This window comes from Corythoichthys intestinalis, chromosome 1, assembly GCF_030265065.1.
Source record: "Corythoichthys intestinalis isolate RoL2023-P3 chromosome 1, ASM3026506v1, whole genome shotgun sequence".
NCBI lineage: Eukaryota > Metazoa > Chordata > Actinopteri > Syngnathiformes > Syngnathidae > Corythoichthys > Corythoichthys intestinalis.
The window spans coordinates 13,815,869-13,833,500 of record NC_080395.1 but is presented as its reverse complement, the minus strand read 5'-3'; the positions used below and the strand labels follow the sequence as shown (position 1 = coordinate 13,833,500).

The 17,632-nt window shown below is 39.0% G+C and overlaps 1 protein-coding gene across 1 annotated transcript; it reads left to right on the top strand.

Annotated features, from left to right (window-relative positions):
- The first annotated feature begins 5,807 nt into the window (after positions 1–5,807).
- LOC130921510 (gastrula zinc finger protein XlCGF57.1-like) lies at positions 5,808–16,137 on the top strand. The gene is made up of 2 exons (XM_057845503.1): positions 5,808–5,961; positions 13,566–16,137. Exon 2 carries the CDS (start codon positions 13,636–13,638, stop codon positions 15,100–15,102), a length of 1,467 nt encoding a protein of 488 aa, XP_057701486.1. The 5' UTR covers positions 5,808–5,961; positions 13,566–13,635; the 3' UTR covers positions 15,103–16,137.
- The last annotated feature ends 1,495 nt before the right edge of the window (positions 16,138–17,632 follow it).

Below are 17,632 nucleotides of genomic sequence, written 5' to 3'. Positions count from 1 at the left end.
AACACAAGCACATTCATATCATGTTCTTCAAGAATCAAGACTTGTCGTGCAACATACCTCCCAGCAAGTATTATAGATTTATCATTCATACTTCATGTTATGTTCTCAATATTTGCTGAGAAAGATTTATCATTCATACTTCATGTTATGTTCTCAATATTTCCTGAGTTACTGTTCTACTTATTTCAATAATTGCTAGTTCCGCTATTTAGTTTGTTATGTGATCATTTTGAAAATGGGTAGAAATTCCATGCAGCGGTAGCGGTCCCACTCCCCCAAGCCGAGCTCTCCTATTTTAATGCAAACATTGCACTACCCTCCCCGCACAATCCCATGATGCTGCTGGGTAATGGCTGCTAGCCGGGAACCTGGCACCCACAGTAATAGGGTGGTAGGTGGCCTCCCCTCTGCCTGGGCTGCCGGCCGCGGGAGTGGGGGGAGGTCTGGGCTCCGATCTCGCGTCGCCCCGCGGCGGCTCCTCTGCATTCTTCTGCAACCGCCTTCCCCTCTCTTCTCTGCCTGGGTATCCGCCCTGCGCTCCGTCGCGGGTAGCTGGCTGGACGCCTGTGTATTGGCTGGATGTTGCCTGCTCCGGCGGGGGACCCTGCCCTGGGCTTGGTGGGCCGCTGGGAGGCCCGTGGCGTGCTGTGCTGGTTGGGAGGCTGCCGCTGTGGCACGGGGGTGGGAGTGGTCGTGGGGTTGGTGGTGCGTCCCCTCTTCCTATCCCTAAGGGCCGGTTGATGAGCGCGCGGGTGGCCCAGGGGACCACCCTGGATCCCAGGGGGGTGACGGTGACTCCTTTGCTGGGCTGCTGGAGGAGGGATGGCTGTGCTGCTCCCCACCCCTGCCCTCCCTTCCCGGGCTGGCTGGGTGGGGGCTGTGGCCCTGGGTTGGAACCTGCGCGGCGTCTTCGCTTGTCTGCGTGGGTGTCGTGTGTTTGGTGGGGCTGATGTGCGGCTGGATATGATTGGACGCGCTCGGGTGGGGGGTCCCGGTGCCGGGATTGGGGGTGGGACGGCATAGGGGCGGTTGCCGGTGGGCTTACACTCACCAGGGATTCACATGAATAGTCGGTTCTACATCACAGAGTGGATTTGTGTACACTCTACCCCTCCCATCACTTTGCTTATGGACTTTCCCACTCCCCTCCCCTTCTTTCCCTTGTCAACAGGCCCCCCAGATGGTGTCAACCGGAAATACATCCAGCTGACGATAGCACCAACATATTAATAGTTAGTGTAGGCGTTCAATGTATTTCTTGTTGTTGTTTGTGTTTCTTTTATTTTTTCTCTTGTGTTTCTTTTCTTCTGTTCCCCCCTAACCCCTTCCTGTTCGCTGCTTTGTCATAATAAACGAGGTGTGTTTAATGATCACAATGGGAGTACAGTATGTCGTACTCTCAGTGTGAAACATGAAAGCTGTTCAGACCAACCAAACACTTAGACTTCCATTCTCTGTGTCAAACAGCTGAACAGGACAGGTTTAAAAATAACATTTAAAAATGTGATCATTTTCGTGTCTTTCTGAAACTAAGTTTCAATATCTTTGATGTCATCACTTGCCATTATTTGTGAATTTTGATGAAACTGATCTGCTCAAGCACTGTCAGCATCAACTGACCCTCCCTTCTTCTTGAGTGTGAGTGCCAGCAAATAACAGGTGGCTAAACCCATTGAGGTTTTAAACTGGAAATATTTATTTATATATACCCTATTAAAATGTACTTGATATCAAGAGCGTATGTTGGTCTCAACATTGGTAGGGACGATATAACAGCATAACCTGTATGTACACTTTTTGCTGGGAACGGAACATTTATAAAACCAAACAGACTGGGTGAACGGGGGTCAGGGCTACATTTCTCTCCAATATGAACCTAATTAATTGATAAATGCAAAATATATCTATTGACTTATACTAGCTTTCATGTGTATTGTTTCAGGTGACACACTGTTTGATTCAAACCTTGGTTTTCAAAAACTTTTAAAGAAACATTTTGAAAACTTCCAGAATTAATGTCTGGATTTTATTAGCAAATTTAAATAGCACTATTTGTACAAAAATGGTATCAACATACACAAGAAATACAAATGTATTAATCATCAATTACCTATCTACTGGACTGAGACAGTCAGGAAATTAGAATATTGTGTATTCTAATTTCCTGAGACAGTCCTGTATATATACACAGGACTGTCTCAAAAAATTAGAATATTGTGTATTCTAATTTTCTGAGACAGTCCAGTATGATGGGGTAATACTTAATTCACTACATTTTTTAGTTTTATTACCATTAACAGTAGAAAACATTTCTCAACACAACTTCCTCCTCGAGTTCGAGAAATTCTGATTGAGGTCGGACTTTCAATAGCAAAATTTGTGGTGTGTACCCCACCTCCACAACATTGACGTTTTTTTTTTTTTTACATTACTTACAGTGGCTGCTGCTGGTGGAAAAAAACTTCTAATATCCCTCTTCTTCGAAGGGGGTGGAGGAGTCGGCTTATTGTATTTCTTTCGGGCTGTGAATGCGAGTGTGTGTGTGTGTGGGGGGGGGGGTCAAGTCATCAGTCAATCAAATGTGCGTTTGAGGGGAAAAAATGGACTGGCACATTCAGCAAGTGAAAAGGGGTGGATGTAAGTCTGAACATAATGAAAGCACTGTTGTTCACTTAATAATGGTCGGGTCAGTTCTATCCTTACAACATACTGTATGGGAACACAATCTAAATGACCTATATAACTGGATCATTTATATAATGTAAATAAGGTTGCTTAAAAGTTGGTGGGGACAATTTTAGTATCCCGAAAAGTTGGTAGTGTCGTGTCCCTACAGTCCCTATGCAAATCTACGCCATTGCTTGATATGTTAGAAAACGTTTGGGACGCGTAGCATACGATTTTTTTCCTGGGTGTTTTTTCGCTTCGCAAAGCAATTTTGCGCCTCCTCCACTAGATGACGCACTATGCAAGCGCTGATTATGCCTATGCCAGGGGTCATGAATTAATAATCCTCTGGGTCCGAAATAAAAAAATTACAACAATCTCGGGTCCGGAAATATTTTTAATGCTTCTTTTTTTTTCTCAAAAAAATACAAACATATCTTTACGTGGCCATGCTGTTACAACATTCGAAAATGTAAATAAAATATAAAAGGTGCATAAAACTAAAAAAGGACTTTAATTGAATCATTAAAGGGCAACATAAGAGCATGTTCAAGACTTTTTTTTTTTTTTAATTGTGGATGCTGACAGGGGGACTTGCTTTATTTTTTGACATACCTCTTCTTTTTGCTTTCCATGAAGCAAAGTTTCAGCAACTGCACTCATACAATCTTTGACAATCGGTGCGTCACTGAAAGACTTTTTGTTTTGACCCAAAATCCAAGCTATAGACCCTACCCACCGACGTCACAAAATCACGTGCTCGCTGTATGGTTCCGCCCCCTTGTCTGTCATTTTGTGTCTGTATTATCAATGGTCTCAATTGATCGAGCAATTTATAATGCATTTCATGGAAGACCCGGTGCTTTCCGATGCCGTAAACTCACTTGATGCGTTGCATAAAAGGCGTTATGTGGAAAAGCTTCAGTTTATCCATTCGCCAGATCCATATTTGATGCCTAAATCGATGTTTTTCGATCCGCTGTCTCCGCCGTATTTGCCTGACATCTGCTAGCTACCCTGATATGTACAACTGTCTTGTCCACACAAAATCAGCCTATTCTCACGAAAGTTTGAAAAACTTTAAGAGCTTGGAGGCTTATAAATACTTCGTTGCTGGTTGGGTGAAACAGGTCCTCGTCCACGAAAATTCGGCAGGAATCTATCTTGTGCTTGGAAAGGTGAGTTACGAAATTTTCAATTCAAAATCTTTTGTTATTGCTAACATCCACTGTCAAGTCTAATGTATTTCATGTCGTTTGTCAATGGAGTTAGGGCTTTTAATGTTTATATGGTTTAGCGATAGCACTCTCACTACATACATACGTGTATGTTGTCGGCGATTAGCCTAGCAATGATCTTAATTGTGGTTGTCAGCCCAAAACCCTCTAAATATATACTAAATGCATCTTACCAGATATAAAATGACTACTACATAATCTGTGGTAATCGTTTGGAGCCCAGTTTTCTCGTCGAATTGCAGCAGCCCATCTCGCTCTCTTCTCTCCGGGTCTCTCGGAATCCGGTAGAACTTCAAGTCTCTCCGTCTTCTCCGTCTATCTTCTCTGTTATTGCAACCGACCGCCACACACGCCTTCACCATTTTGATTATTAATGTTAACGAGCAGAAAAACACGTCGTAAATAGGACGAATGTACGTAGCCGTAACAGGTAAACATGATGTGTTGACGGACAATTGGGCGGCACCAGTCAGGAGGAAGGAGTTGTGACGTCACGTGGGTAGGGTCAATTCTGAGGGAGCAATCATTTGCGCATTTCTGTGCCGTGAATGAATGAGCCTTGAGGTGCGATCATATTGAGCCCTTAATGCCGCTATTTTTTGAGAATGGATGGCAGAGTTCATAGGGAAACTTTGCAAAAGAGCTGCGTGCTTCGTCTCATAGTGCCTTTTCAAACTGCTGCTCTTTACAAGCGCTACCGTCTCCGAACAGATGAGCCATAGCGGTCTTGTGCTGCCGCCAGGTAAAATGAACAAAAATGTGTTGGTCCACTCCTCCTTAAACACTCGGTTTTCTGCATCAATCTTGTGTAGTTATGAGCACGCCGTTTGCTGTACCTTTTTCGCCTCTTCCTCCAACCTTATTCGGCTCAGTTTTTGGCTGTCACTCCTCGGAGTCTGGAAAACGAGTGTGAGACATGCTGTTCTAAAAATAACTTTCAAATGCTACACTCCCATTGGCTGGCTCACACACGTCACCGCTAAGGTTTTTGTTTATTGCCCACCTCCGCTCTGTAAACCCGCGGACAAAAATGATTTTTGTTGTTGCAGCGTGTATTAGTCGCGACAGCTTGCGATCCGGTCCAGACGGCTTGGGGGTCCGGAACCGGACCGAGGTCCGCGGTTCCGTGACCTCTGGCCTATGCCCTGTTCTTATGTTTGCTTATGGTAAGGAGTCAGGTCGGTGAGTATATTATTCTTGTGTTTTTATTTCATTATTAAGGTTTAGTTAGCGAGTAGGGCTTCAGTTTTGTTGTTGTTTTGGCCTTACCCTGAAGACAAGCTTCTCCTGTTTCTAATTTTGTGACTTTTTTTCTTTGTAAACAAATGATTTTGTGATCAACTCTAAACTCGTGTCACGACCTTTCTGTATGTTGCATCCTAGTGGACCCTTGTGAAACCCTGCAACGATGTATCACCTTTTTGTGATTCCAACCCAGCATGCCCTCTTGTGGTAAGTCTTGTAGCTCACCGAAGGTTTATTTTAGAATCCAAGTTCCAAAATAGCACAATAGTTTTTAGAACATTATGATTAGTATTACTTTTTTTCGTGTGAATTTATTTGATATCGTCACAGAAAAAGAGTATTTACACAGAAAAAAATGTGTTAAAGGGGAGATACTTTCTAGACATTCATTTGACATTTGAATTGATTTTCACTTTCATTTCAGTGATGAAAATTCAACACAAAACGTAAAAAAATACCAATTGACTGAGATGTAGTTTAAAACATTTAGAGTCTACTAGCACTCATCTTTATTTGGAGAAGAAAAACTAATGAGCATTTACGGAGAAGTTCTGACCTGTCAAAATTGAGGTTACTGATATGTACGACTCGGTTTCGGATATGTTCATCATATATTTAGAGTCCAGTTAATGAGTGATGGTCGCTCTCTTGGTTCTCATCGCTTCAACATTTTACACTGAAATTGAGTTTAGACGTTTGTACTTCCAGTTCACTGGCCGTAACGTCTGTATGCTTTCGCCAGACTTGGAGGTGTTTCGTGTAGCCTCCTCTTCTTCTCACTAAATACGCTCCTTCAAAGAATTCTCATCGGGTAAGTACTTAAGTAAGTGTTGAGTGGACTAAAACGTCCAAAGCTTAGTGGAAGTCATTTGGCTTCATGTTGAAGGTTCCCAGGCTCACTTAACTTCGTTGCACTTAGCTTAGCTTGCTAGCCAAGACCCGTGAACGCAATTCGATTAGATTTTATTAACAGACTCAAGGTCCAGATTACAACAACACAATACAAGGAAAACTCCTTCGAAAAATTAGAATTACAAGGAACGATTTATTTCACGTAACCTTTTTGAGGTCGCTATCTTGGCTAGCATTAAAGTAGGGTGACCATATTTTGATTTTCAAAAAAGAAGACACTCGGCCCGCCCTCGAGATACTTAAATTCTACTCGAAGTTCACTTAAAGATGCCTTATCACTTTAATATATGGCGGAAAACACTCATGTGACTTGAAGTTCCGCTGTGAGACCCCCAATTTGGCCAAATTTCAAAGTTGTCCGATGTATGTGTGATACATCATTGGAAAGCTTCAAATTTAAATTTTCTGGGGGAAGAAAAATTTTGAACATTAGGGCATTTAAAAAAAATTTTTTTTTTTTTTTTGAACTGCAAAACCCTATCTGAAGGTGAGAGCACGCGAGAGCAGAATTACAGACGCCATGACTTTAACAAGATATTATCGTGTATTTACCTTGTTTCGATCCAAAAACTCCATGTAGCATGTATCACTGAGTGTCAAAACATAGCTGTGAATGGTCACAGCTGGATTTTTGGGGGGATTTTAGGGGTGAAACATGGTAATATATCAAGGGTTGCGATGCAGAAATCGCAGACATCAATGAGTGGTCGAGATTTTCTTTGTCATATATTTACCCTTTTAAACTTTTTTCCCCCCAATTATTCTATGTTTGGATCGATATTTATCACCTAACATATCGGCAAAATGCGACAGTAACCAAAAAAAAAAAAAAAAATACAATTAAGCAATAGTTATGAGGTAGATATCCGTGACTTTTTTACAGACACCATTTTTTTCATTGTGACGCAATTTATTTAAAAGTTTAAAATATGCGAGTGAATAGATAGATAGATAGATAGATAGATAGATAGATAGATAAATTTATTAACAGACTCAAGGACCAAGCCACAACCACACGATACAAGGGAACAAACCATACAAAACTAAAAACAACATAACAATAAAAGAAGGTAAACTATAGTGATACAAAAATTAGGATAATTTGAATAATTTGAATTGAATAATTTTTTAAAGTCGTTTTTTTTTTTTTTTTTGTTAAACTAAATATTAGACATCAATTAATGAGTCGAAGCTAAAATGACAAATTCTGAATAATAAAAATAATTACGGCTGGGTTGTAACAAAAACGGTTGCGCGATGTCTGTAAACGAGGGTTTCCAGGGTAGAACGGACAAATTAAAAATAGTTCGGGGGCTTAATGTGCCATGAATCTGCTATGGCAACATATGGACATATAGTTCTATCAAACACAACAGTTGTTTTGGCTTAAAATACAGCAGTTTCTTTTACAGAGGAGTGCAAGACCAGAAACTGCTTTTTCAGTCTTGTCTGTGTTTTCCGCCATATATAAAGTATTCCTCCTCCTTATGGATAGAAAATCCAGTGTTATTACAAAATAATAGCTATTTCACCAAAGATTCAAATTCTCAGAGGTTACTCAACAGGCTTTATTATACCTAAAATAATAGAACAATAATAACGTTAAAAAAAACAAACAGGAATGATTATAAAATATATATATTATATATATGGCGGAAAACAGACAAGACTGAAAAAGCAGTTTCTGCTCTTTCACTCCTCTTTCAAAGAAGCTGCTGTATTTGAAGCCAAAACAACTGTTGTGTTTGATAGAACAGCATGTCTATATGCTGCCATAGCAGATTCATGGTGCATGAAGCCTCCGAACTATTTTTGATTTGTCCGTTTTACCCTGAAAACCCACGTTTACAGACGTCGCGCAACAGCTTTTGTTTCAACCCAGCCATAAAACAAAGGTAATTAATTATACTTATTATTCAAAATGTCTGTCGTTTTTAGCTTATAATGATTTATTGATGTCTCATATTTCGTTTTAAAAAAAAAAAGACTTTAAAAAATTATTCACGCGCATATTTTAAATTTTTAAACAAATTATGTCACAATGAAAAAAATGGCGTCTGTAAAAAAGTCACGGATATCTACCTCATAACTATCGCTTAATTGTATTTTTTTTGTTACTGTCGCATTTTCTCCTACATTTTAGATGATAAATAACCGACCCAAACAAAAAAAAAATTTGAAAAACAATTTTAAAAGGGTAAATATATGAAAAAGAAACTCTCGACCACTCCTTGATGTCTGCGATTTCTGCATCGCGACCCCTGTTAAATTACCATGTTTCACCCATAAAATCCCCCAAAAATCCAGCTGTGGCCATTCACAGCTGTGTCTTGACACTCAGTGATAAATGCTACATGGAGTTTTTGGATCAAAACAAGGTAAACACTCGGTAATATCTCGTTAAAGTCATGGCGTCTGTAATTCTGCTCTCGCGTGCTCTCGCCACCAGATGGGGTTTTGCTGTTTAAAAAACTTTTTTTTTTTTTTTAAAGGCCCTCCTGTTCAAAATTTTTATTCCCCCAGAAAATTGAGATTTTAAGCTTTCCAATGATGTATCACACATGCATATCGGACAATTTTGAAAATTGGCTAAATTGGGGGTCTCAGAGCGGAACTTCAAGTCACCTGAGTGTTTTCTGCCATAATAATATAATATCTATAATATATATTATAAAATAATGCCTTCTGGATTTGCGAACCATCCTTGAACAAAATAATAGCAGTCTTTTCAATTGTTACTGAACAAATATATATAAATAAATAATCTGAAATAATTTTCTATATACCTTTTCTGTCGAAAATTCAGCTGAAACAAAAAGCGCTTTTCTATTTTCACTAAAGGATTGTAAAACAGTAGCATCACAACAATACTTATTTAACAAACAAAAAATGTCACTTTAGTCTTTCTTCCTCATCCCTCTTTTATTCTTCTGTCACTTTTTTTCTTCATTTACCTTGTCTCTATGACTCATCACAGCAGAATTAACCACTGGGCATTCTCTCTTGGAATACGTCAAAGGCAGCACAGTACTGTAGTACAGGTAGTCCCCGGGTTACGAACCAGTATCACTCCTACACTGGCGACGCAACCCAAATTTCCGCGTGAATTGGAATTAAGCCTTTAAAAAAATAACTATCCAAAAAGTCCATAAGTATTGTTTTGTTTAATGATGGAGGATACACTGCCCTCTGGTGGCAGTGTTGGGTGTGGCTAGACTGTCGCCTTGGTTTGTATAACTGAGTAGGACACTCATCTGACATGGATATAGAACAGCTGCCCTCTCGTTTGGCCCACATAAGGCCGTAAGTTTTTTTCTTAGCAAACATATGTTTGTGGATGCATTTATAATTAAGTTTAGAGCTACGGTTTATTCAGTTATGTGTGAGTGATTTGCTATGAGAATTGTAAATACGTTTGCATCCGTTGAATTTAAGCTAGTGGACTTTTGTTAGGCAAATTAGGCTAATTTATTTTCCTAAATTAACATTTTGATCAGACGAGATGAACGTTTGAACACTTAATTGTTTTGTGTCAGGTGTTTATTGTTAAAATGTGTATGGTTCTGAACATATGTGTGCTACAGCTTTACACATTGGCAAAAAGTGAAGGAAGGAAAAAGCTTAAAAAAAACCACAATTGCCTTGTTTGCTGTCTGTCAAGCTGAACAATTTCACGTTTAGTGAGCACAGAACACGTCAAATTAAAAAAGTAAAGCAGGGTTTCCCCTAGGATTTTTTTAAGCTGTGGTAGTGGTGGTGGCCTGCGTGGGAGTGTGACAACTCCATCATGTTGTGCTGCAGAAAATTTGTTTCATATCATGACAAATAATTTTTTTTTTAAACATTTTTTATTCCAAGAACAATAACAAAGATTTGCAAAGATTGCATCCTGCCTGGGAACACTTGATTTTCATTCATTCATTTTTTCCTGGACTAAAAATAAAAAAATAACTGAAATCAGCGATAGGTGTTCCATTTATAGTCAATGTGAGGCTTTCTGCAAGATGCCCCCCACCCAAAAAAAATCTTTTTCCACTTCAAAAGAAAGTGTGTTCAAAACTATTTGTACTTCAATTAATAAAAATTAGGGCTGTCAAAATTATCGCGTTAACGGGTGGTAATTAATTTTTTAAATTAATCACGTTAAAATATTTAATGCAATTAACGCATTGCCGCAAACAGACTAAAATGTTTTATGTATATTGGGAGCTAAGAGGCAGAGACAAGTGAGTGGAGTGAACACCGGTACGAAGAGCCGGCTCTTTGAAGTGAACGATGAGTACCGGCACCATCTCTAGAGAGCCGGCTGTTATTTTCCCTCTCTCTCGCGCTCTCTCCCTCTCTCTCTATGTTGTTCTCTCTTTTTCACGTGTCTGAAGTGAGGTTTGGCAGTGGCTCAGCTGCTGTGCTCACAGAGAGGACACGAAGAGAAAGGGGAGGGGCGAGGGGCTTGGTACTAGGTACTGCACGCTGAGCACATGCTCCGTCTCGTCTACGCAGCCACAGACAGACACAGGAGAAGGAAAGGACGACACACGAACGAGAATTGTATGGCTTCAAGACGAGGCACTCATTGGAGCCGCGCTACTTATTGCTTATGCTTTGGCATCTCTTCCACAACAATTATAACTATTGTGGTGAGCGACGTGGGGAAGAATGACAGGAGATAAACTTTTTCTTAACACCCTGTATTGAACAGAGGGGTTTTACTTTTAATATGAAATTACTATAACTTGTTACTCACATTTATCTTTTAAGAATTTCAAGTCTTTCTATCCGTGGATCCCTTTCACAGAAAGAACGTTAATGTTAATGCTGTCTTGTGCATTTATTGTTATAATGAACAAATACAGTACTTATATAAATATAAATAATTTTATATATCATAATATGTTATATAATAATATATAAAATATATTTATTTTTATTTTTGTTCCTACACATAATATGCCAGAAACACAAAAAGGATTGCTTCAATCAAAGAAATGATATTTAATGAAAAATTAAGTGTTCAAATGTTATTTTTTGAGTTTCAAATATTTTTTCGCATTCAAAACTTTTTTTTCTATGATTGAAATGCTTTTTTTAAGTCTCAAAATTTATATTTGCATTCAAACTTTTTGATTGAAGTGACTTTCTTTTACTGAAAAATTTATATTTTATTGAATCAACTCATTTTTGATTGAAGCAACCTTCTTTTTGATTGAATAAGAAAGACACAAATCTATCTCCATACGTCTGCCGCACGCGGGGCGATAAATCGCAGATGGGAAAATTATCGCCTTCATTTTTATTTACCGTGCGATCAATAGATTTCTTGCATATGACGACAGGCTTGGCGCGAATGCTTTACAAACAAATCAAATGAGTCAAAGGCATATAGCGGCTCACTGATGAGTAACTGAGATCTCAGTTTGAAAAGGATTCCGTCCCGACAACGGCTGCGGTGGTCGACGAGCAGTGAAAGAAGCACCCCTTAGGGGTGGAATCCGCTGCAGTGTTTTAGAGTTCAAGAATGGTTGTGAACTCCGCAACAATCACGCAGCAACAGATGTCAGCTGATCACTGCTTACACGGCGTGCCGCGAGAACCTAGGAAGAGGAAGTGACTAGGGGAGCGGGTTGGAGCTAGCCTGCCAAAATAAAATTGGGACAGGAAGCGAAGCACTATTTTGCGCGTGTTACAGGAAATACATGTATTAAGAACGGGACAAATAAAAGTGGGACTTAGCTCATCGAGCGCTCATAAGGAGCTATCGAGAAGATTAGGTCTAGACCTTCCTAAGCATACCCTTTCTTTTATTTAAAATGTGTATAGGCAGGCCTGAATGTTAACTCATGAAGTGGGTCACAAGAAAGGGAAATTTTACGAGCAGCTGCTGTCTGGTTTTTGCTTTGACCTTTCTTCAGATAGGAAGCGGAGAGTCTAACTCATATCATCCACATTAGAGCTGTCCCGACTAGTCAACATAGTCGACGTCATCGATGACGTAAATCCATCAACGAGCACAACATCCCGTCGACGGTTAATGAAGGGTTAAAAAATATATATGCGTGGAAAGTTCAGAATGTTGGACGCTTGGTATGCAAGCTGTTGTGTTCTGTCTCTTCAATGCCAAGCTTGGCTGCACGTCGGCCGTGAATGATAACGACAGGAGATTGTAAGTCCATCTAACTAACTAATGACATATTTTATTAAAGTTGCTAAGCCTGTCGCGATATGTAATGAGTCCATTTATCGCATGGTAAATAAAAATGAGGGCGGTCATTTTCACGGCTGCGCTTTATCGCTGCCCGCGCATGCGTGCATCCATTTGTGCGTACGTGCTGATGGCATATGAGACTCCAGTTCTTTTCTCTCATCAACACGCTGTAGAATTAAAGTTCAGACATACAAAATAAGAAAACACATCTATATTAAACACTATATACGTTAGCATTGCTACATTGAGGTGAATGGGTAAAAAAGACGACCTACTTTAGCCGGCTATAAAACAAGCAGCCTTCTCCAAAACTTGCAGTTAAAAGATGACGCTTCAAACATGAAAAATCGCTGGTTAACAGCATTCGCAAAAAGGAAAAAAATCTATTACTGACACCACATGCAATCCCAAAAAGTGTTTTTTGCGGAGTGTAAAGCTTAAATTAGCGGTTTAGCGAACGTACTTCCGGTGAACATTTCAAAATAAAAGCATGTTCGTCATATAAATAACGATTTCTGGAGTCAATCCCACATACTTCAGATTCTACACTAACAATACCTTTAAAATGACACCCTTTATGAAAAGTCTGATTGGCAATGAATAATTATTATAATACTATCATAAATAGTACTATAATATTAATGCTAGGTTGTTGTTTTTTAATTGTTTTGAATCATTTTGGAAATGTGAAGTCAGTGTTCTGAATCTGTTTACATTCCATTCTTTTGCACAAGTTAATTCTATCAGCATTTGAACTCATTGTTTATTTGTGATTTATTATTGTTATTTATCTGATTATTTGTACTTCAATTAAGAATTTAAGTGTTCCAAAATGTTTTTTGTGAATTGATAAGCGTCAACAAAAATTTCATTGCTAAATTAGTTTAAAAAAAAAATATTTTTTTTTTTTTAAATTTCTAAGATTAGTCGACTAATCGTAAAAATAGTCGACTGACTAATCGGGAGAAAATTAGTCGTTTGGGACAGCCCTAGTACAGTCAAATCACAGAAAAGACAGACCGCATAACAATGAATGTACTAAGTAAAATAAATATGTTGGACAAAAATTAGTGGTGGGAACCTCTGGCTAGCTCACAATACGATACAATTTGCAATACAAGGCTCGCGATAGACATTCAATGCATTTGAAGTGGGAGGGTTTCGATGTTCATTCACGTCCACCCTCCAACTTGAAATGGATGGATATCCACACATAATAAACTATTAAATAGCTATATAGTAACAATTCAGAACGATTGGACTTTAAATCATGTGATTTTATTTTATCATGTGTCCCGCAGACGTCACAGTAGAAGATCTTCATTCTGAGAAGCACGATCTTCCCAGGTTAAACAGGAGTCGGAGTCAGAAATGCCGTACATCCAACAGGTGGCAGAGTCAGAGAACTCCTGCATGGAAGAAGTACAGAAAGATGAAATTACGTTTCCAGCGACTATCAGTGTGAAGAGTGAGGAAGATGAAGGTCCGAACAAAGCAAGCAGAGCAAGAAAACCTTCGGGCGACAGATCATTTCAACACCCGACAACAAAAGGTGAAGGACGATCACAACCGGAGGGCCTCTTGGCTCCGCTCTCGGACAGCGACGACGTAACATCATACTCTTCTGACACTGATGAGGAGGATGTTGACTTTGACCCAAATGCTTTGAAATCCTTAAAAAAGTCAACATTGAAAAGAAACCCAAAAGAATGTGTGGGTGAGAAACCTTATGCCTGCTTACTTTGCGACAAAATATTTTGTACGAAGCGAGTGTTGACAACACACATGAGAAGACACACTGGAGAGAAACCCTTTGCCTGCTCCCTTTGCGATAAACGCTTTTGTCGGAAGGACCAGTTAACAACACACACACGCAAGCACACTGGAGAAAAGCCTTTTCAGTGCTCGCTTTGTGGTAAAAGATTCACCGAGAAGGGAACGTTAGACAGACATGAAAGAACACACACTGGAGAGAAGCCTTTTACCTGCTCTCTTTGCGATAAAAGATTTTGGGAGAAGCAACAATTAACAATACACATGCATACACACACCCAGCAGAAACCTTTTGCCTGCACATTTTGTGGCAAACCATTCATCAACAAGGGAAATTTAAAAAAACATACGCGAACCCACACAGGAGAAAAGCCTTTCGCCTGCTCACTTTGCGATAAAAGATTTAGTCTGAAGCAACAGTTAAAAAGACATATGAGTACACACACAGGAGAAAAGCGATTCGTCTGCTCGCTTTGCAATAAAAGATTTTATACCAAGCTAGAGTTGACGACACACACGAGAAGACACACTGGAGAAAAACCTTTTCCCTGCTCAGTTTGTGAGAAAAGATTCATCGTGAAAGGGGAGTTAATCAAGCACGAAAGAACCCACACTGGAGAGAAATCTTTTGCCTGCTCACTTTGCGATAAACGATTTTCTTTGAAGGACCAGTTAATAGCACACACGCGTAAGCACACTGGAGAAGAGCCTTTCTCCTGCGCGGTTTGCGGTAAAAGATTCACGGAGAAGAGAACGTTAGACAGACACGAAAGAACACACACTGGAGAGAAGCCCTTTGCCTGCTCTCTTTGCAATAAAAGATTTTTGCTGAAGCAACAGTTAACAATACACATGCGTACGCACACCAAGGAGAAACCTTTTGCCTGCACATTTTGTGGTAAAAGTTTCAACGAAAAGGGAAACTTAAACAAACATACAAGAACGCACACCGGAGAGAAGCCTTTCGCCTGTTTACTTTGCGATAAAAGATTTTGTCTGAAGCACCAGTTAACAAAACATATGGGTACGCACACCAGAGAAAAACCTGAGAATTGCAGCGTGTGACAATATAGTCTGATTTCTGACACACTTTTACAGAGAAAAATGCATTTAAATTTCCCTTGGGTCTGCTTTGAAAAAGTTTTTTTTTTTAATGTTTTTTTTTTTTAAATCCTGTTATTTTTCAGAGCTATTCAATATTCTTGATTCCATACACTTTTGATTCTTTCTGTTTAGGTTGTTCCATATTTTATATTGTTGGCTATTGTTCTGCTTTTACTTCTAAATATTGGCATTTGAAATATAAATTCGAGATACGAAAGCTTTGTTACCTGGTAAATTCATTTTACAAAAAGTTGTTTTGAAGTCTTTTCACTTCATAATACGATAAAAAATCAGCCATCATCCGAAAGATAGTATTTACTGCAGTAGATAATTCCTGCAATAATGTAACTACTGTGCTGTTGATTTCTTCTAATAAGCAGACGAGATTTGAAAATCATGCTCAAAAGTTTCATTTTCACTCAAGTCGCTTGGCCCCATGGATAGTCCTGGTGCACGCTGGGTAATAGAATTCTAACTCCTAAAAACACAACTACATTTGACTATAAATGTAAACAAACCAACGCCCCAAGTATATGAAGCAAAAGAATATGACATTGTCAAGGCACAAACATCGAGATGTAATAGCAAGCAATGGCTGCCACTGTTAAGCCGTCTTTTAGCACTCCGTGTTTCCTGTGTGCTTGAGTGGTCATGTCATAACATCTGTAAAATGTGCCTAACACACTAATTATACTTAAACGCCACTAGGAGTCGACGAAACATTCCAAATAAAGACAGACAATAAGAGGACACGACAAAAAATTAAATTTGGTATTTTTCTTAGAGCAAATTGTGCGGTTAACATGTAAAACGCAATTCATTATAAATAGAAATGTGATACAAAAGCCATTCCAGAACGAATTTCAAATCTTGAGGTACTTTGATGCTCCCTTTTCCTTTGTTATTTTTGTTTGTTTTCCAACATTGTTTGAATAGTTTTAGTGAAAATATCTTGTGTGTTTGTAACATTTTGAAATCTGCTTCATTGTAGAATTGTTGGACTTTTTTATGATTATAACTATTAAATGTTTTTGCTCATTGCTGCATGACTTTTTTTTGGATGGTGCATGTGGCCTCGCGGACCATACTTTTTGGCTGTACTAGAATAAAGTGTAATTGCACATCCACTAAGTGGATACAAGTGGCGCTCTCATTTTCAGAGTGTGCAATATTTTTGCACTCAGCACAGAGCATGAGATAGACGCGCATTGAACAAACCCTTCAGCGACGCCATGAAAAAATCTTAGACAAGGGATGAAAAGAAAGGCAGAGAGGGACACAGATAATGAGACAAACATAAATCTCCCAAAAGCCAAGATGAGGTTTTTGTTTCAGTTTTTGCTTTATTTTAATGGAACCGTGCTTGAGTTTTCATTGAGACGTCATCCGTCAGTTGCCATATTGGAAAGGAAGGAGCGATACCTTGACTCAAGCCCCACTTAGGTCACGCCTGCCCACAGAGTTTGATGAGGTAATGGCAGATACAATTATTTAATGTGGTACAAGGGTGCAAGAAACAAAAAGAAAAATAAATGTTGAAATAAATAAAAATTGAAATAAATGTTGAAACAAATAATTATATATTGGAATAATTAAATGTTGAAATAAAACTGAAGTAAATTAGTATGAATTAAGTGAAATCCATCTATAAAAAAGGAAATAAATAAAATTTGAAATAAATATTTCCATTTAATGACACATTTAGTAATTTATTTAATAGTGTATTTATGTAATTTTTGCGATCCTGCGCCTCGATAAGATTGTCCGGCGCTGCTGGACAAACTACGGATGTTGGCATTGAGGTGGGAAGTGGGGTGCTGAAGGTGCTGCAGCAGCCCTTGGTGTTGGGGAGGGGGAAAAAAGTATTTTGGTAGATTTTTTTGTTGTAAAAAATAAGACATTGAAACTATAGTGTATTTAACTTTGGGTATTATGCTTGAATTTTTTTTTTTTTTTTTTTTTTTAAACATGATCACCTCCTGACACCTTTCTTGTTACCGGGTCACGTTGAACAAGGAGCTATTTGTGAAAAGGGGGCGTTAAACCGAGGCTTCTTGGACGTTTTAGTTTTCAAATGTGTTTGTGTGTCATTGTGCCGTCTAGCTGCGGGGAATTGCATTGGAAGACATGGGCACTTTTATGTACAATACAAAAACTCCAAAACACACTCGATGAAATACAACGCTGTCTTTGTAGTAGCCCAGTAGTAGTAGTACGTAAACTATCCAGCATGCGTGTGTACTGCTATTGTGTACGCCTTGTATGCAGGGTCTCTGCAGGGTTCAAGATTTTTAAGACCATAATGGAAAGAACTTCGGACCCATTTCGCATAGATACGGCAAAAAAGTACAAAAGATTTGAGGGAAAATTGGAGGCCTGGATTTAATTGTGAAGTATTTCAAAGTATATGAATTTATTCCCTGCTCTTTCACATTGTGATACAAATGAGCATGAAGTAAACCTCTTTCCATTCCCTCAACCGACAGCCCAG

What these genes read in the sequence shown, in the direction of transcription:
- LOC130921510 (XM_057845503.1), top strand. Translation starts at nt 13,636, where the DNA reads ATGCCGTACATCCAACAGGTGGCAGAGTCAGAGAACTCCTGCATGGAA.